The sequence below is a fragment of the Procambarus clarkii genome, chromosome 56, assembly GCF_040958095.1.
Source record: "Procambarus clarkii isolate CNS0578487 chromosome 56, FALCON_Pclarkii_2.0, whole genome shotgun sequence".
Taxonomy (NCBI): domain Eukaryota; kingdom Metazoa; phylum Arthropoda; class Malacostraca; order Decapoda; family Cambaridae; genus Procambarus; species Procambarus clarkii.
In genome coordinates, this window is record NC_091205.1 from 538278 (window position 1) to 559858 (window position 21581).

The window sequence follows — 21581 nt, forward strand, 5'->3', positions numbered from 1 at the left end:
ATTCTCAGGGGAATTGACAGGGTGGACAAAGACAAACTTTTCAGCACGGGTGGGACACGAACAAGGGGAAACAGGTGGAAACGTAGTACCCAGACGAGTCACAGAGACGTTAGAAAGAATTTTTTCAGTGTCAGAGTAGTTAATAAATGGAATGCACTAGGAAGTGATGTGGTGGAGGCTGACTCCATACACAGTTTCAAATGTAGATATGATTGAGCCCAGTAGGCTCAGGATTCTGTACACCAGTTGAGAGGCGGGACCAAAGACCCAAAGCTTAACCCCCGCAAGCACAATTAGGTGAGTACAGGAACCACCTACCATAGCACAGGAACCACCTACCATAACTACAACAACACAGGAACCACCTACCATAACTACCACAACACAGGAACCACCTACCATAACTACCACAACACAGGAACCACCTACCATAACTACCACAACACAGGAACCACCTACCATAACTACAACAACACAGGAACCACCTACCATAACTACAACAACACAGGAACCACCTACCATAACTACCACAACACAGGAACCACCTACCATAACTACAACAACACAGGAACCACCTACCATAACTACCACAACACAGGAACCACCTACCATAACTACCACAACACAGGAACCACCTACCATAACTATCACAACACAGGAACCACCTACCATAACTATCACAACACAGGAACCACCTACCATAACTACCACAACACAGGAACCACCTACCATAACTACAACAACACAGGAACCACCTACCATAACTATCACAACACAGGAACCACCTACCATAACTACCACAACACAGGAACCACCTACCATAACTATCACAACACAGGAACCACCTACCATAACTACAACAACACAGGAACCACCTACCATAACTACCACAACACAGGAACCACCTACCATAACTATCACAACACAGGAACCACCTACCATAACTACCACAACACAGGAACCACCTACCATTACTATCACAACACAGGAACCACCTACCATAACTACAACAACACAGGAACCACCTACCATAACTATCACAACACAGGAACCACCTACCATAACTACAACAACACAGGAACCACCTACCATAACTATCACAACACAGGAACCACCTACCATAACTACCACAACACAGGAACCACCTACCATTACTATCACAACACAGGAACCACCTACCATAACTACAACAACACAGGAACCACCTACCATAACTATCACAACACAGGAACCACCTACCATAACTACAACAACACAGGAACCACCTACCATAACTATCACAACACAGGAACCACCTACCATAACTACCACAACACAGGAACCACCTACCATAACTATCACAACACAGGAACCACCTACCATAACTACAACAACACAGGAACCACCTACCATAACTACAACAACACAGAAACCAGCAACAATAACTACAGCAACACTGGAATACAGTAAAAAGATCAGCTACCTATGGGGGGTAGAAATAGCCTAAGCTACTCTATCCCTTTGAGATGTATTTTTTTTTTGTCTCAATAAACATACTTGAACTTGAACTTGAATCAGCTACCACACATTTTGAAGAAATTTCTAGAAGACTCAAATTATCTGGAAGATATTTTTCTTGATAGAACGCTAACAGAACAGTCATGCATAACACAATGTAACAGAACACTGTCATGCATAACACAGTGTAACAGAACACTGTCATGCATAACACAGTGTAACATAACACTGTCATGCATAACACAATGTAACATAACACTGTCATGCATAACACAGTGTAACAACTCTGTCATACATAACACAATGTAATATAACACTGTCATGCATAAAAAAATGTAACAGAACACTGTCATGCATAACACAGTGTAACGGAACACTCTCATGCATAACACAATGTAACATAACACTCTCATGCATAACACAATGTAACAGAACACTGTCATGCATAACACTAGCGTAACATTAACTAGTGTTACACAGATTAACGGATGTGTTACACAGATTAACGGATCTGTTACACAGATTAACGGATCTGTTACACAGATTAACGGATCTTATGAATCATCTCTAACTTTGTCTTGTGTTGCCATCTACTATAACATTATCTTGCATTTCTCTACCAAACGTAACACTAACGTAGCACTATCTTTGGTAACACTATGTAACGTAACACTATCTTATGTAACACTACCTAACATAACAATATCTGGCATAACACAACCTAACATACCAATATTTTATGTTACACTATCAAACGTAAAACTATCTTATGTATCAATATGTTACATAACACTATTTAACGTAACAACACCTTACGTAACACTAATGCAACATTATCCTACGTAACACCCTCTAACGTAACAATATGCTACGTAATGTGGGAAATTTTTACCCACTATATCTATATTATTATCTAAGAAATGTATTATTTCTATATCATATCTAAATCATAAAAAATCATATCAAAATCATATCAGAATCACTATAGATTCCTTATACATCTGGATCGTACATGACAATGCCAGCTATGATCACGTACACCTTAGGGCCCTATAGGTGCCTACATGTCTTTGTGCATGATTTCTCAAGGATCCAGAAGCTACTAGAACGATTTCTTAATTAAAAAACTATTGGAACAATTGAATCGATTTCCAGTAGGGATTAAATCAAATCCTTTATAAGAATCAGTAGTACTATCAAGTACTACTTATTATCTCTAAATCCTATGTCTAATTATATTATAATCAGATCTTATCTCAATCATATGTCTATCTTGAGAGATTATCTTGAGATGATTTCGAGGCTTTAGAGTCCCCGCAGCCCGGTCTTTGACCAGGCCTCCACCCCCAGGAAGCAGCCTGTGACAGCTGACTAACACCCAGGTACCTATTTTACTGCTAGGAAAGAGGGGCATAGGGTGAATGAAATTCTGCCCATTGTTTCTCGCCGGTGCCCAGGATCGAACCCGGGACCACAGGATCACAAGTCCAGCGTGCTGTCCGCTCGGCTGACCGGCTCCCCTCGGCCGACCCATCCCCCATTACTGTCTAGACAATAAAAATAATCAGTCAATATTCATTGAAGGCTACCTTCCCCAAAAAGAAGGGAGGAGCCAACTCGGGAGTAAGCAACCTACAGGGGCGCCCGAGGCCAGGACGCGTGTGTTTACAAACAGAGAACAAGTGTGATGGTGCCTAGTTACCAATTATTCAGCTTAGGACACCTTATCCAATTATCTTTATCACCAGTGATTTCTTTCTAGAAATGGAGGAGTACCTGGACAATATATCTACAAGGAAAAATTCCTAGAACATATCTAAATAAGTGTAGAGTGAAGCACACAAGGTATTGCTGTCTCCACCTCCACCATCATCACTTATCTAACCTATTGCAACCGCAATTAAGGACATAATCAATTAACAACGCTACTAGAACAATACAGCAAAGCTGTGATATAAAATAACGTGCCTAAACTACACAAGAGAGTTATTCAGTCTGGCACACCTGTCAGAAAGGCACCCGCCACTCAGAGAAGTATATTGAATGTTATTTAGTGTATTAATTGGCCAATTATATGCTTGCGTAACTTTAATATATCCAATAAGTCTGTCTGTCGGTAACAGGGTGAGGCAACGCCTCATATATCAGTAAGTTTATTAACATAGTAATGTCTGAACCTCTTCATATAAATTGAATATATCTATATATATATATATATATATATATATATATATATATATATATATATATATATATATATATATATATATATATATATCCTTGAACATATAAATTAAGTTAACAATTGCTTGCTTAGTTATCTTTAATTTGTAATATAAGTTTATCTAATTGAATATAATCTTTAGTACTTAGTTAACAATACTTAGACCACAGTTAAGGTCATTTAATATCATACTTCTACAATATAAATTGTTGTGTTTATAGTAAATGAATATTGGCTGGTAATAGTTATGATCCTAGCACCATTTAGTTATGGGGCTAGGCTGGACTATGTACATGTTTAAATCTCTGCTTTAAACAGAACCAGTGTTCAGTCATAGAACTGAGTTTATTAAAATCTTATCCTTGTATAAAGGATATATATATGAACAATGCAAGCTAATGTGAGATAATTGCCTGTAGGTGGATTGTGGAACTTCAATCAACTAATTCATTCACCCCACCTGCCCCTTACAGCCCACAGCCTGTCATTAGGAAAAGAGAAGCTAGGATTTATGACCCTAGCTAGAGACTTTAGTCGAATTAATTTTGCATTCAGTAATTTCTTAATTTTAGTACAGTACAAGTCCCTAGTAGTTCTCCTCTCATATCAATCCCGGCAGTTTTCCCCATACGTAACACTATCCAAAGTAACAATATGCTACGTAACACTATCTAATGTCATAATATATTACATAACAATATCTAAGGTAATATATCTAATGTTAGAAATGGTTCACCAATTAGCACAATTTGAGAAGTCGCCGCTCACACAAGAAAACTGTTAATTTCAAATTAATAACTCTCATTAATCAATTATTGTTATATGAAGAAAAATACAGAATCACAGTTCGAATGCTCAGTATTATAAGAGCGAATTATCAAGGGGTAAAGAGCCAAGCTATTACGAATATATAGACCTTGGAAGGGATGAGTATAAGGATTTGGGATGGGACTGGGGGAAGAAATGGTGCCCAACCACTTGGACGGTCGAGGATTGAGCACCGACCTACATGAAGCCAGACTGTCGCTCTACCGTCCAGCCCAAGTGGTTAGATCAGTATTATAGGAGTGAATGCTAGATATTGTTAAAACAGAACGATCTTTACATAGATGACCTCCCTAGTATGGTGGGTCATGAAATGCTGTATACACAGACTTTGCAAAGGCATTCTACAAATGTGACCATGAAGTAATAGCGCACAAAATGAGGTCAATGGATATAACTGGTAAAGTAGGAGGCTGGATACTTAATTTCCTGTCGAACAGAACACAAAGAGTAACAGTCAATCAAATAAAATCGAGTCCGAGTGCAGTTAAAAGCTCTGTTCCTCAAGGTACAGTCCTTGCACCGCTGCTGTTCCTTATTTTCATATCAGATATAGACAAAAATACAAGTCAAAGCTTCGTGTCATCCTTTGCAGATGATACAAAAATCAGCATGAAAATTACCTCTGCTGAAGACATTGAAAAACTACAAACAGACATTAACAAAGTTTTCGATTGGGTAGCAGAAAATTACATGATGTTTAACGGTGATAAATTCCAGGTACTCAGAAACGGCAAAAATGAGGATCTGAAACATAATACAGGGTACAAATCACAATCGAATCTGCCCATAGTAGGAAAACAGCATGTCAAGGATTTGGTAATAATGATGTCCGACGACCTTATGTTTAGGGAGCATAACCAATCAAGTATTGCTTCAGCCAGAAAAATGATAGGATGGATTACGAGAACCTTCAAGTCCAGAAATCCCATCACAATGGTTATACTCTTCAAATCACTAATGTTGTCCCATCTTGAGTACTGCTCAGTACTCACTTCCCCTTTCAGAGCAGGAGAGATTGCTGAAATAGAGGGAATACAGAGAACATATTCGGCACGCATAGACGAGATAAAGCACCTAAATTATTGGGATCGTCTCAAATCTCTCCAAATGTACTTACTAGAAAGGAGACGAGAGAGATACCAAATAGTATACACATGGAAAATACTGGAGGGACAGGTCCCAAATCTGCACAATAAAATAACAACGTACTGGAGTGAACTATATGGAAGAAAATGCAGAACAGAACCAGTGAAGAGCAGAGGTGCCATAGGCACAATCAGAGAACACTAAATAAACATCAGAGATCCTCGGTTGTTTAACGTCCTACCAGCGAGCATCAGAAATATTGCCGGAACAACCGTGGACATCTTCAAGAGAAAACTAGATTGTTTTCTTCAAGGAGTGCCGGACCAACCGGTCTGTGGTGAGTATGTGGGCCTGCGGGCCGCTCCAAGCAACAGCCTGGTGGACCAAACTCTCACAAGTCAAGCCTGGCCTCGGGCCGGGCTTGGGGAGTAGAAGAACTCCCAGAATCCCATCAAACAATTAAGTACTACCGATAATGTTTAAATCCTATATCTAATTATATTTTAATCACATTTTATCATAATCATATGTCTCGACAGTAAAAATATTCAATAAATATTCATTGAAGGCTACTTTGCTCAGGGAGCATGGGGGACAATGGCTAGGAGAGATGCGCTCACCAGCACCCGAGGCCAGAACGTTTGTTTACATAAACAGTGCAAACACATGACGGTGCCTTGCGACCATTTTCAGTAAAGACCACCACACTAACTTATCATTATCACCAATGATTACTCTCTTGAAACTGGGGAAGTACCTGGACTATATATATAAGGAAAATTCCTAGTACTTTATCTAAATAAGAGTGAAGAGAGTGGCTCATAACAGCTGATGTGTTGAATTGTCTGCAGGTGGATTGTAGATCTTCAATCAACTTCTTCATTCACACTTAAGGATCCACATGCCCCTTACAGCCCACAGTCTGTCATTAGGACTAGAGGAGCAAGGATTTACAACCCTACCTAGGGACCACTACCACCATCACCACCACCACCACCACCACCACTACCACCACCACCACCACCACCACCAACAACAACCACAACAACAACAATACCCATCATCACCACCAACAACAACAACAACACCCATCACCACCACCAACAACAATAACACTAACTCCAACAACAACAACAACAGCTCCAACAAGGACCCACTATAGACAAATAAAGCTGCCCCTCTGCAGGAAAGCGAACACTCTACACCCGCCAGCAGCAGACACTATGGGCGCCAGCAGACACGGAACACCCGCCAGCAGACACGCTACACCTGCCAGCAGACACGCTACACCTGCCAGCAGACACGCTACACCTGCCAGCAGACACACTACACTTGCCAGCAGACACGCTACACTCGCCAGCAAACACCGAACACCCGCCAGCAGACACTTTACACCTGCCAGCAGACACCTAACAGCCGCCAGCAGACACGGTACACCTGCCAGCAGACACCGAACACCCGCCAGCAGACATAGAACACCCTCCAGCAGACACCCACCTGAGCGTAGACGAGCAGTGTGTACTGGGTGTTGACACTCCTCAGGGGGCCGGAGACACAGTTTACCATGAAGCCGTGGGCTGTGTGGTTGGTCACTCTACAGCTGTGTACCGGGCCGGGGCGACCTGCAGGGCGGGAGTAAGGACACCCACGGTGAGACACCACCCACCAGTATGGACATATTGGAAGAGCAGCAAAGGAAAGGAACAGGGAGAGATAGTTAGAGGTAAGAGATAAATGGGTCAGGAAGAGAGTGGGATCAGAGGAAGGAAGGAAGGAAGGAAACTATCAGAGAAAAACGCCAAGCCATTACGACGAATATAGCACTGGGAAGGGGGTCAGGATAATGATTTGGGATAGGACCGGGAAAAGGAAAGGTGCCCAACCACTTGGACGGTCGGGGATTGAACGCCGACCACCATGAAGCGAGACCGTCCCTCGCCCGGACATTGTCCAGCCCAAGTAGTTAGAAAATGTAAAGTGAAGAAAATAATTTAATAAGATGGAAAGAGGGAGAAGAGAGAAAAGAAAAAGAGAAGGAAACAAAGAAAAGGGAAAGAGAGGGTAAAGAGGGAGAGCGGAGGAATGAGAAACACTAAAATTCAATACCATAAAATATATGTTTAAGGATAAAAAATTTCATAAAAGAAGAAAGCAAAATAGGATGACGAAAGCGAGAGTTGAGAAGAGTGTCGACAAATAAAGTGGGAGAGAGTGATAGAGAAAGAGGAATGTGGACGATGATAGATAACACGGTGACGACGACTGAGAGCAAGAAGGAGATGATAACTACAGGATACCATGGCACGATGATGAAGATAGGAAGCAATGAGGGGATTATAAAAGTAGGAAGCAGTGATGGAGGATAAAGATAGGAAGCAGCGAAGGACCGATAAAGACAGGAAGCAGTGAGGGGATGATAAAGACAGGAAGTTGTGCGGGGGACGATGAAAATAGGAGACCGTGACGAGATGATAAAGATAAGAGTTAGTGTGGGGATGATGGAGATAGTACATACAAAAAGAGATGGAAGAGAGAAAGTGAATAAAACAATTACATTCAGAATGTCAAATAATTTTACACTAATAATGAAACGTATAACAAATGTCATTCAAAACATAAATAATCATAGTAGAATTATACAAAATGACTGAACTCAATATTGACTCACCACTGAGCAATTAAATAAATGTCGCTTTTCATTTTAGTATTTCATGTAGAAACCAAACTTTTTCGTGCATAATCCTGAAAATTAAACTACAAAAATAGCAATTTGTGTTTTGGAAGAAGTAGTACATACATTTATGTATATATACCCCATATATATACATATATATATATATGTGTGTATATCACGAAAATAAACACGTGATTAAGAATGTGACAATGTCAGACCAATGTCAGAAATGAAACAGACCAAATGTTTCATTTTCCTCCGTGGTCTGACATTGTCATATATATATATATATATATATATATATATATATATATATATATATATATATATATATATATATATATATATATATATATATTATATTAAGAGGATATATATATATATATATATATATCCTCTATATATATATATATATATATATATATATATATAGAGGATATATATATATATATATATATTAAGAGGAGCCTTACCACAGCCGGTTGTCCAGCAGAGAGAGAGCCCCGTTACCTAATGTCCCGCAACTCTGATGAGCCTGTCGGTCGCCCAGACGAAATTACGGTGAACCCCTGGAAGAATGGTAGACAGTTGGTGTGGGACTACACTTGCGTTTCAACTTTGGCCAGTACCTATGTTGACTTCAGTGCTACACAAGCAGGAGGAGCTGCCAATCACCGGGAAGCGGCCAAGTCACGTAAATACAGAGACCTTGAGCACCACTACAATTTTGTCCCCATTGCCTCAGAGACACTTGGTGCCTGGGGTAAAAGTGCTGCTAGCTTTTTAAAGGAGTTGGGGTCTAAGCTAATCGAAACAACTAGAGACCCCAGAGCTGCCAGTTTTCTTTTTCAGCGCCTTAGTGTGGCAATCCAGAGAGGAAATGCTCACTGCATCCATGGTTCCTGCCCGCCATCTGAGGAGCTGGAGGAGCTATTCAACTTGTGACAAGCAGCCTTGTACCCTGTATGTAATCAATATTGTAACTTTTTTTGTGTAATGACATTTTCAAATAAAGTTAGATAAATATACACACTTAACAAAAGAATAGGGGTGGTAGGAGAAGAAAATATCAAAGTGTTCAGTGAGGATCCACAAGGTCTTCTCTGAGTACTCTTTATTTTCTTCTCCGAGGCTATGGGTCCCTACATTTGCACCAGAGGTGGTACCCCTTCTAGGTATTTAAAAAAAAAAAAAAAAAAAATATATATATATATATATATATATGTCGTACCTAATAGCCAGAACGCACTTCTCAGCCTACTATGCAAGGCCCGATTTGCCTAATAAGCCAAGTTTTCATGAATTAATTGTTTTTCGACTACCTAACCTACCTAACCTAACCTAACCTAACTTTTTCGGCTACCTAACCAAACCTAACCTATAAAGATAGGTTAGGTTAGGTTAGGTAGGGTTGGTTAGGTTCGGTCATATATCTACGTTAATTTTAACTCCAATAAAAAAAAAATGACCTCATACATAATGAAATGGGTAGCTTTATCATTTCATAAGAAAAAAATTAGAAAAAATATATTAATTCAGGAAAACTTGGCTTATTAGGCAAATCGGGCCTTGAATAGTAGGCCAAAAAGTGAGTTCTGGCTACTAGGTACGACATATATATATATATATATATATATATATATATATATATATATATATGTCGTACCTATTAGCCAGAACGTACTTCTCGGCCTACTATGCAAGGCCCGATTTGCCTAATAAGCCAAGTTTTCCTGAATTAATATATTTTCTCTATTTTTTTCTTATGAGATGATAAAGCTACCCATTTCATTATGTATGAGGTAAATACTTTTTATTGAAGTTAAAATTAACGTAGATATATGATCGAACCTAACCAACCCTACCTAACCTAACCTAACCTAACCTAACCTATCTTTATAGGTTAGGTTAGGTTGGGTAACCGAAAAAGTTAGGTTAGGTTAGGTTAGGTAGGTTAGGTAGTCGAAAAACAATTATTTTGTGAAAACTTGGCTTATTAGGCAAATCGGGCCTTGCATAGTAGGCTGAGAAGTGCGTTCTGGCTACTAGGTACGACATATATATATATATATATATATATATATATATATATATATTAGTATATTTTGGTAGCAGTCTTTCCTGTAGACATATTTTATTAAATATGACCGAAAAAGTAAGATTAATAATTCTAACACGAATTTTCTCAATCTTTCGTACATTATGCTTCACTGTTGGAGGTAAATCAAAAATCACTTCTCCAAAATTCATTTTTATTTCTAGTCTGACGCGACACGGGCGCGTTTCGTAAAACTTATTACATTTTCAAAGACTTCACAAATACACAACTGATTAGAACTTGCGTTTCCCTGATTTTATATCTACATTTGAGTGAGGTGGGAAGGGTGATGTGGCATTACATTTGAGTGAGGTGGGAAGGATGATGTGGCATTAGAGGATATTAATAGGGTATTAAAAGTATCAACACAAGACAGAACACGAAACAATGGATATTGAATAGAAGTGTTTGTAGAAAGCCTATTGGTCCATATTTCTTGATGCTTCTATATTGGAGCGGAGTCTTGAGGTGGGTAGAATATAGTTGTGCAATAATTGGCTGTTGATTGCTGGTGTTGACTTCTTGATGTGTAGTGCCTCGCAAACGTCAAGCCGCCTGCTATCGCTGTATCTATCGATGATTTCTGTGTTGTTTACTAGGATTTCTCTGGCGATGGTTTGGTTATGGGAAGAGATTATATGTTCCTTAATGGAGCCCTGTTGTTTATGCATCGTTAAACGCCTAGAAAGAGATGTTGTTGTCTTGCCTATATACTGGGTTTTTTGGAGCTTACAGTCCCCAAGTGGGCATTTGAAGGCATAGACGACGTTAGTCTCTTTTAAAGCGTTCTGTTTCGTGTCTGGAGAGTTTCTCATGAGTAGGCTGGCCGTTTTTCTGGTTTTATAGTAAATCGTCAGTTGTATCCTCTGATTTTTGTCTGTAGGGATAACGTTTCTATTAACAATATCTTTCAGGACCCTTTCCTCTGTTTTATGAGCTGTGGAAAAGAAGTTCCTGTAAAATAGTCTAATAGGGGGTATAGGTGTTGTGTTAGTTGTCTCTTCGGAGGTTGCATGGCTTTTCACTTTCCTTCTTATGATGTCTTCGATGAAACCATTGGAGAAGCCGTTATTGACTAGAACCTGCCTTACCCTACAGAGTTCTTCGTCGACTTGCTTCCATTCTGAGCTGTGGCTGAGAGCACGGTCGACGTATGCGTTAACAACACTCCTCTTGTACCTGTCAGGGCAGTCGCTGTTGGCATTTAGGCACATTCCTATGTTTGTTTCCTTTGTGTAGACTGCAGTGTGGAAACCTCCGCCCTTTTCCATGACTGTTACATCTAGAAAAGGCAGCTTCCCATCCTTTTCCGTCTCGTAAGTGAAACGCAGCACGGAACTCTGCTCAAATGCCTCCTTCAGCTCCTGCAGATGTCTGACATCAGGTACCTGTGTAAAAATGTCGTCAACATACCTGCAGTATATGGCCGGTTTCAAGTTCATGTCGACTAAGACTTTTAGCTCGATGGTACCCATGTAGAAGTTTGCAAACAGGACACCTAGGGGAGAACCCATAGCGACCCCATCTACTTGCTTATACATATGCCCATCCGGGCTCAAGAAGGGTGCCTCTTTAGTACAAGCTTGGAGTAGTTTCCTCAGAATACTCTCTGGCATGTCAAGAGGAGTACAGGCTGGATCACGATACACTCTGTCGGCTATCATTCCGATTGTCTCGTCCACAGGTACGTTGGTAAACAGCGATTCTACGTCCAACGAGGCTCTTATCCCTGTGGCCCGTGCGCCCCGCAGTAAGTCCACAAATTCCTTTGGAGACTTCAGGCTGAAGGCGCAAGGAACATAAGGAGTCAGCAGGCCGTTGAGTCGCTTTGCCAATCTGTACGTGGGGGTGGGTATCTGGCTAATGATTGGCCGAAGTGGGTTTCCAGGCTTGTGCGTCTTGACATTTCCATACGCATATCCAGGTTTATATTCCCCAATGATCTTTGGCAGGTGGAGTCCGGATTTCTTGGCGTTCACAGTTTCGATCAGTTTGTTGACCTTTGCTTTTAATTCGGCTGTAGTGTCCTTCGTTACCCTTTGGTAACGAAGATCATTGCCAAAGATCATTGGGGAATATAAACCTGGATATGCGTATGGAAATGTCAAGACGCACAAGCCTGGAAACCCACTTCGGCCAATCATTAGCCAGATACCCACCCCCACGTACAGATTGGCAAAGCGACTCAACGGCCTGCTGACTCCTTATGTTCCTTGCGCCTTCAGCCTGAAGTCTCCAAAGGAATTTGTGGACTTACTGCGGGGCGCACGGGCCACAGGGATAAGAGCCTCGTTGGACGTAGAATCGCTGTTTACCAACGTACCTGTGGACGAGACAATCGGAATGATAGCCGACAGAGTGTATCGTGATCCAGCCTGTACTCCTCTTGACATGCCAGAGAGTATTCTGAGGAAACTACTCCAAGCTTGTACTAAAGAGGCACCCTTCTTGAGCCCGGATGGGCATATGTATAAGCAAGTAGATGGGGTCGCTATGGGTTCTCCCCTAGGTGTCCTGTTTGCAAACTTCTACATGGGTACCATCGAGCAAAAAGTCTTAGTCGACATGAACTTGAAACCGGCCATATACTGCAGGTATGTTGACGACATTTTTACACAGGTACCTGATGTCAGACATCTGCAGGAGCTGAAGGAGGCATTTGAGCAGAGTTCCGTGCTGCGTTTCACTTACGAGACGGAAAAGGATGGGAAGCTGCCTTTTCTAGATGTAACAGTCATGGAAAAGGGCGGAGGTTTCCACACTGCAGTCTACACAAAGGAAACAAACATAGGAATGTGCCTAAATGCCAACAGCGACTGCCCTGACAGGTACAAGAGGAGTGTTGTTAACGCATACGTCGACCGTGCTCTCAGCCACAGCTCAGAATGGAAGCAAGTCGACGAAGAACTCTGTAGGGTAAGGCAGGTTCTAGTCAATAACGGCTTCTCCAATGGTTTCATCGAAGACATCATAAGAAGGAAAGTGAAAAGCCATGCAACCTCCGAAGAGACAACTAACACAACACCTATACCCCCTATTAGACTATTTTACAGGAACTTCTTTTCCACAGCTCATAAAACAGAGGAAAGGGTCCTGAAAGATATTGTTAATAGAAACGTTATCCCTACAGACAAAAATCAGAGGATACAACTGACGATTTACTATAAAACCAGAAAAACGGCCAGCCTACTCATGAGAAACTCTCCAGACACGAAACAGAACGCTTTAAAAGAGACTAACGTCGTCTATGCCTTCAAATGCCCACTTGGGGACTGTAAGCTCCAAAAAACCCAGTATATAGGCAAGACAACAACATCTCTTTCTAGGCGTTTAACGATGCATAAACAACAGGGCTCCATTAAGGAACATATAATCTCTTCCCATAACCAAACCATCGCCAGAGAAATCCTAGTAAACAACACAGAAATCATCGATAGATACAGCGATAGCAGGCGGCTTGACGTTTGCGAGGCACTACACATCAAGAAGTCAACACCAGCAATCAACAGCCAATTATTGCACAACTATATTCTACCCACCTCAAGACTCCGCTCCAATATAGAAGCATCAAGAAATATGGACCAATAGGCTTTCTACAAACACTTCTATTCAATATCCATTGTTTCGTGTTCTGTCTTGTGTTGATACTTTTAATACCCTATTAATATCCTCTAATGCCACATCATCCTTCCCACCTCACTCAAATGTAATGCCACATCACCCTTCCCACCTCAATCAAATGTAGATATAAAATCAGGGAAACGCAAGTTCTAATCAGTTGTGTATTTGTGAAGTCTTTGAAAATGTAATAAGTTTTACGAAACGCGCCCGTGTCGCGTCAGACTAGAAATAAAAATGAATTTTGGAGAAGTGATTTTTGATTTACCTCCAACAGTGAAGCATAATGTACGAAAGATTGAGAAAATTCGTGTTAGAATTATTAATCTTACTTTTTCGGTCATATTTAATAAAATATATATATATATATATATATATATATATATATATATATATATATATATATATATATATATATATATATATATATATGCAAACAAGCCTGAATGGTCCCCAGGACTATATACAACTGAAAACTCACACCCCAGAAGTGACTCGAACCCATACTCCCACAACTGGTATGTACAGGGACGCCTTAATCCGCTTGACCATCACGACCGGACATAAGGAAGTGATAGCCGAGGCTATATGAACCACTTCCCCGCCGGCACTCGGATGGTAATCTTGGGCATAGCATTTTATCAAATCACCTCATTCTTTGGGGCACACGTGAGGAACACAAATGCAAACAAGCCTGAATGGTCCCCAGGACTATATACAACTGAAAACTCACACCCCAGAAGTGACTCGAACCCATACTCCCACAACTGGTATGTACAGGGACGCCTTAATCCGCTTGACCATCACGACCGGACATAAGGAAGTGATAGCCGAGGCTATATGAACCACTTCCCCGCCGGCACTCGGATGGTAATCTTGGGCATAGCATTTTATCAAATCACCTCATTCTTTGGGGCACACGTGAGGAACACAAATGCAAACAAGCCTGAATGGTCCCCAGGACTATATACAACTGAAAACTCACACCCCAGAAGTGACTCGAACCCATACTCCCACAACTGGTATGTACAGGGACGCCTTAATCCGCTTGACCATCACGACCGGACATAAGGAAGTGATAGCCGAGGCTATATGAACCACTTCCCCGCCGGCACTCGGATGGTAATCTTGGGCATAGCATTTTATCAAATCACCTCATTCTTTGGGGCACACGTGAGGAACACAAATGCAAACAAGCCTGAATGGTCCCCAGGACTATATACAACTGAAAACTCACACCCCAGAAGTGACTCGAACCCATACTCCCACAACTGGTATGTACAGGGACGCCTTAATCCGCTTGACCATCACGACCGGACATAAGGAAGTGATAGCCGAGGCTATATGAACCACTTCCCCGCCGGCACTCGGATGGTAATCTTGGGCATAGCATTTTATCAAATCACCTCATTCTTTGGGGCACACGTGAGGAACACAAATGCAAACAAGCCTGAATGGTCCCCAGGACTATATACAACTGAAAACTCACACCCCAGAAGTGACTCGAACCCATACTCCCACAACTGGTATGTACAGGGACGCCTTAATCCGCTTGACCATCACGACCGGACATAAGGAAGTGATAGCCGAGGCTATATGAACCACTTCCCCGCCGGCACTCGGATGGTAATCTTGGGCATAGCATTTTATCAAATCACCTCATTCTTTGGGGCACACGTGAGGAACACAAATGCAAACACGTGTTCCTCACGTGTGCCCCAAAGAATGAGGTGATTTGATAAAATGCTATGCCCAAGATTACCATCCGAGTGCCGGCGGGGAAGTGGTTCATATAGCCTCGGCTATCACTTCCTTATGTCCGGTCGTGATGGTCAAGCGGATTAAGGCGTCCCTGTACATACCAGTTGTGGGAGTATGGGTTCGAGTCACTTCTGGGGTATGAGTTTTCAGTTGTATATAGTCCTGGGGACCATTCAGGCTTGTTTGCATTTGTGTTCCTCACGTGTGCCCCAAAGAATGAGGTGATTTGATAAAATGCTATGCCCAAGATTACCATCCGAGTGCCGGCGGGGAAGTGGTTCATATAGCCTCGGCTATCACTTCCTTATGTCCGGTCGTGATGGTCAAGCGGATTAAGGCGTCCCTGTACATACCAGTTGTGGGAGTATGGGTTCGAGTCACTTCTGGGGTGTGAGTTTTCAGTTGTATATAGTCCTGGGGACCATTCAGGCTTGTTTGCATTTGTGTTCCTCACGTGTGCCCCAAAGAATGAGGTGATTTGATAAAATGCTATGCCCAAGATTACCATCCGAGTGCCGGCGGGGAAGTGGTTCATATAGCCTCGGCTATCACTTCCTTATGTCCGGTCGTGATGGTCAAGCGGATTAAGGCGTCCCTGTACATACCAGTTGTGGGAGTATGGGTTCGAGTCACTTCTGGGGTGTGAGTTTTCAGTTATATATATATATATATATATATACACCCACCCCAAGGGGTGGTAGGAGAAAAGCACACAGAAACTGTATTGGAGGGGACCCACATTCCCTCCAATGCGTTATGTGTGGTTTCCTCCGAGGCTATGGGTCCCCCTTCTTCCAGCCAGAGGTGGTACTCCCTTCCCTATTATATATATATATATATATATGTATATATATATATATATATATATATATATATATATATATATATATATATATATATATATATATATATATATATATATATATATGCGGAAAATCCACAGAGAAATATGAAATGAGGTGAACGTTTCGGCTTTGTTAAAGCCTTTGTCAGTATATATATATATATATATATATATATATATATATATATATATATATATATATATATATTCGTCGAAGACATCATAAGAAGGAAAGTGAAAAGCCATGCAACCTCTGAAGAGACAACTAACACAACACCTATACCCCCTATTAGACTATTTTACAGGAACTTCTTTTCCACAGCTCATAAAACGGAGGAAAGGGTCCTGAAAGATATTGTTAATAGAAACGTTATCCCTACAGACAAAAATCAGAGGATACAACTGACGATTTACTATTAAACCAGAAAAACGGCCAGCCTACTCATGAGAAACTCTCCAGACACAAAACAGAACGCTTTAAAAGAGACTAACGTCGTCTATGCCTTCAAATGCCCACTTGGGGACTGTAAGCTCCAAAAAACCCAGTATATAGGCAAGACAACAACATCTCTTTCTAGGCGTTTAACGATGCATAAGCAACAGGGCTCCATTAAGGAACATATAATCTCTTCCCACAACCAAACCATCGCCAGAGAAATCCTAGTAAACAACACAGAAATCATCGATAGATACAGCGATAGCAGGCGGCTTGACGTTTGCGAGGCACTACACATCAAGAAGTCAACACCAGCAATCAACAGCCAATTATTGCACAACTATATTCTACCCACCTCAAGACTCCGCTCCAATATAGAAGCATCAAGAAATATGGACCAATAGGCTTTCTACAAACACTTCTATTCAATATCCATTGTTTCGTGTTCTGTCTTGTGTTGATGAAAATTAATACCCTATTAATACCCTTGTTCTGTCTTGTGTTGATGAAATTAATACCCTATTAATACCACATTTTGTTCTGTCTTGTGTTAATGCCACATCACCCCTTCCACTTCACTCAAATGAAGATATAAAATCGGAGATACGTAAGTTCTATTCAGTTGTGTATTTGTGAACTAAAGTCTTTGAAAATGTAATAAGTTTTACGAAACGCGCCCGTGTCGCGTCAGACTAGAAATAAAAATGAATTTTGGAGAATTGATTTTTGATTTACCTCCAACAGTGAAGCGTAATGTACGAAAGATTGAGAAAATTAGTGTTAGAATTATTAATCTTACTTTTTCGGTCATATTTAATAATATATATATATATATATATATATATATATATATATATATATATATATATATATATATATATATATATATATATATATATATATATATATATATATATATATATATATATATATATATATATATATATATATATATATATATATATATATATATATATATATATATATATATATATATATGTCGTACCTAGTAGCCAGAACGCACTTCTCAGCCTACTATGCAAGGCCCGATTTGCCTAATAAGCCAACTTTTCATGAATTAATTGTTTTTCGACGACCTAACCTACCTAACCTAACCTAACCTAACTTTTTCGGCTACCTAACCTAACCTAACCTATTAAGATAGGTTAGGTTAGGCAGGGTTGGTTAGGTTTGGTCATATATCAACGTTAATTTTAACTTCAATAAAAAAAAAGACCTCATACATAATGAAATGGGTAGCTTTATCATTTCATAAGAAAAAAATTAGAGAAAATATATTAATTCAGGAAAACTTGGCTTATTAGGCAAATCGGGCCTTGCATAGTAGGCTGAGAAGTGCGTTCTGGCTACTAGGTACGACATATGTATATATATATATATATAAATATATATATATTTATATTAATAATATATTATATAATGAAAACTATATATTATGATAATATAATAAATAAATATTATTAATAAATAATATAAATAAATAATTATGATAATATATAGAAATATATAGAAATAAATATTATGATAACTGAAAACTCACACCTCAGAAGTGACTCAAAACCATACTCTCAGGAGCACTCTGATGGCGTACAGGATCCCTTTACTGCTCGACCAACACGAGCGGACAAAAGAGGATGGTAGCCGAGGCTATTTCCATCCCCCCGCCGGCACTCGGTTAGTAATCTTGGGCATGGTATATTATCAAATCGCCTCATTCTTTGGGGCACACGTGTGGAACACAAATGCGAACAAGCCTGAATGGTCCCCATGACTATATGCAACTGAAAACTCACACCCAAGAAGTGACTCGAAACAATACTGCCAGGAGCACTCTGCTGGCGTACAGGATCCCTTAACCGCTCGACCAGCACATCCAGATAAAAGAAGACGGTAGCCGAGTCTATTTTCATCCCCCCCCCCCAGTCGGCACTCAGTTGGTAATCTTGGGCATGGTATTTTATCAAATCAGCTCATTCTTTGGGGCACACGTGAGGAACACAAATGCGAACAAGCCTGAATGGTCCCCAGGAATATATGCAACTGAAAACTCACACCCCAGAGGTGACTCGAACCCATACTGCCAGGAGCACTCTGCTGGCATACAGGATCCCTTAACCGCTCGACCAACACGACCAGACAAAAGAGGATGGTAGCCGAGGCTATTTCCATCCCCCCGCCGGCACTCGGTTGGTAATCTTGGGCATGGTATTTTATCAAATCACCTCATTCTTTGGGGCACACGTAAGGAACAGAAATGCGAACTTTTCTTTTTATATTTCAGTGATGGGAACATCAAATCACTTGATGCTCCTAATTTTCTGATGGGAACATCATACCATTTGGGAAGACATCGGACTTACATTTATAATTTCATTTATATAGATTATCTATATAAATAAAATTGGAAATGTTCGTTTGTTCAAAATCGCTAATCTCCGAAAGTTCTTAACCGATTGCTTCGAAATTTTCACACAATTTTCAATTCGCATCCGGCAAGGTTTTTATATACATACTATATAGATGTCACGTCTGTGAGGGGTAAAACAACATGTTTTTTTTCTGAAAACTCTTTTTTTCATGTTAGGGAAATCTTCAAAACCTCTTTACTGATTGCTCTCAGATTTTGACACAATGTTGCTTTCGAATTGGCACATCTTTTTATATATCTACTATATACATGCCTCACCTGTGACAGGAAAAAATATGTTTTTTTTTTTTTAAACAGCGCCATCTGTTGGACGTAAGAGCAACACACGCTGTAATCTCCGAAAGTTCTTCACTGATTGCTTTGAAATTTTCACACGCCGCTGCATTCGAATAGGCACGTCTTTTTAAATATCTACTATATAGATACATGCCACACCTGTGACAGGTAAACCTATGCTTTTCTTGACAAACAGCGCCATCTATTGCATGTATGAGCAACACACATGCTATACTAAATATGTTACATTTCCAGTTCAATGTTTCTGATTGCATTGATAAAATGAATTTTCATAGATTTTGATTTATTTTCATTTTTGATTTAATTATTTTGTGTGTATTGTGTTAGAATTAAACTGTGTTGTTTACCATACCATTCATTTCGTGATTATAGTTTTTTTTTATTTGTTCATATTTTCATTTCATTTCAGTTTTTCTTACATTTCAGTGATGGGAACATCAGATCACTTAAAGTTCCCAATTTTCTGATGGGAACATCAGACCATATGGGAAGGCATTGGACGATGGAGTGGGGAATGGTGGGTGATGACGAGGGGACGGAAGTGAGAGATGGTAGGGAGGGCTAATGATGGGGAAGGACAAGGGGACGGGAGAGTTTGGGATGGTGAGGACGAGGGGATGGGGAAATTGAGAATGGTGAGGAGGACAAAGGGACAGGGAAGTGGGGCATGGTGGGAAGGAAGAGAGGATGGTGGAGTGGAGAATGGTTGGGATGCCGAGGAGACGGGTGAGGAGAAAATGGTGGGGAAGACTGGGGGACAGGGAAGGTTTATATATATATATATATATATATATACATATATATATACGTATATATATATATATATATATATATATATATATATATATATATATATATATATATATATGTATGTATATATATATATATATATATATATATATATATATATATATATATATATATATATATATATATATATATATATATATATATATATTTAAAAAAATCCAATTGGCTTATTTGAAATATTACTATTATGTTATATTACGAACTTAAATTATTGACTTAGTTATGTTAGGTTAGGTTAAGATAGGTTAGGGTAGGTTATGTAGGATAGGTTAGGCTCGATTATATATCTACGTTAGTTTTAAGTTAAATAAAAATGAAAATTTGCTAATACGTAATGAAATGGATAGCTTTATTATTTCATAAGAAAAAAATTAGGAACATATATAAATTCAGGAAAACTTGGCATTTTAGGGAAATTAGACCAAGTAATTGTAGGCCGAGTACAGTGTTCTGGCTACTAGGTTAAACTACATGCTACATCACGCCTGGCACATGTCAACGCCTGGCACATGTCAACGCCTGGCACTTGTCAACGTCTGACACTTGTCAACGCCTGGAACTTGTTAACGCCTGGCACATGTCAACGCCTGGAACTTGTTAACGCCTGGCACATGTCAACGCCTGGCACTTGTCAACGCCTGACACTTCTCAACGCCTGGAACTTGTCAACGCCTGGCACGTGTCAACGCCTGGCACATGTCAACGCCTGGCACTTGTCATCGCCTGGCACTTGTCGACGCCTGGCACTTGTCGACGCCTGGTGCTCGACTTTCCAGATGCTTACTGATTAATCCTCTGATGTTTCACTGATTGTTTTATCACTTCTTTTTCTTTATTTTCATCCACAGCGAGCTCTCTTATCCATATTTGCATCATACATGTTAAACCCAGACAAGAGCTAGGGAGGGAGGGAGGTAATTATTAGGGAAAAGCGCCAATCTGTTACGACTATATAACAC

General features: G+C 40.1%; 1 protein-coding gene across 1 annotated transcript in view; it reads right to left on the reverse strand.

Moving 5' to 3' along the window:
- LOC123756273 (uncharacterized PE-PGRS family protein PE_PGRS10-like) overlaps window positions 1-21581 on the reverse strand; it is a 246406-nt gene that overhangs the window by 208287 nt on the left and 16538 nt on the right. The window contains exon 2 of the mRNA XM_069305676.1: window positions 7133-7257. Within this exon, the coding sequence (XP_069161777.1) occupies window positions 7133-7201 (69 nt within the window). The 5' untranslated portion in view covers window positions 7202-7257. The remainder of the gene's footprint in view (window positions 1-7132; window positions 7258-21581) is intronic.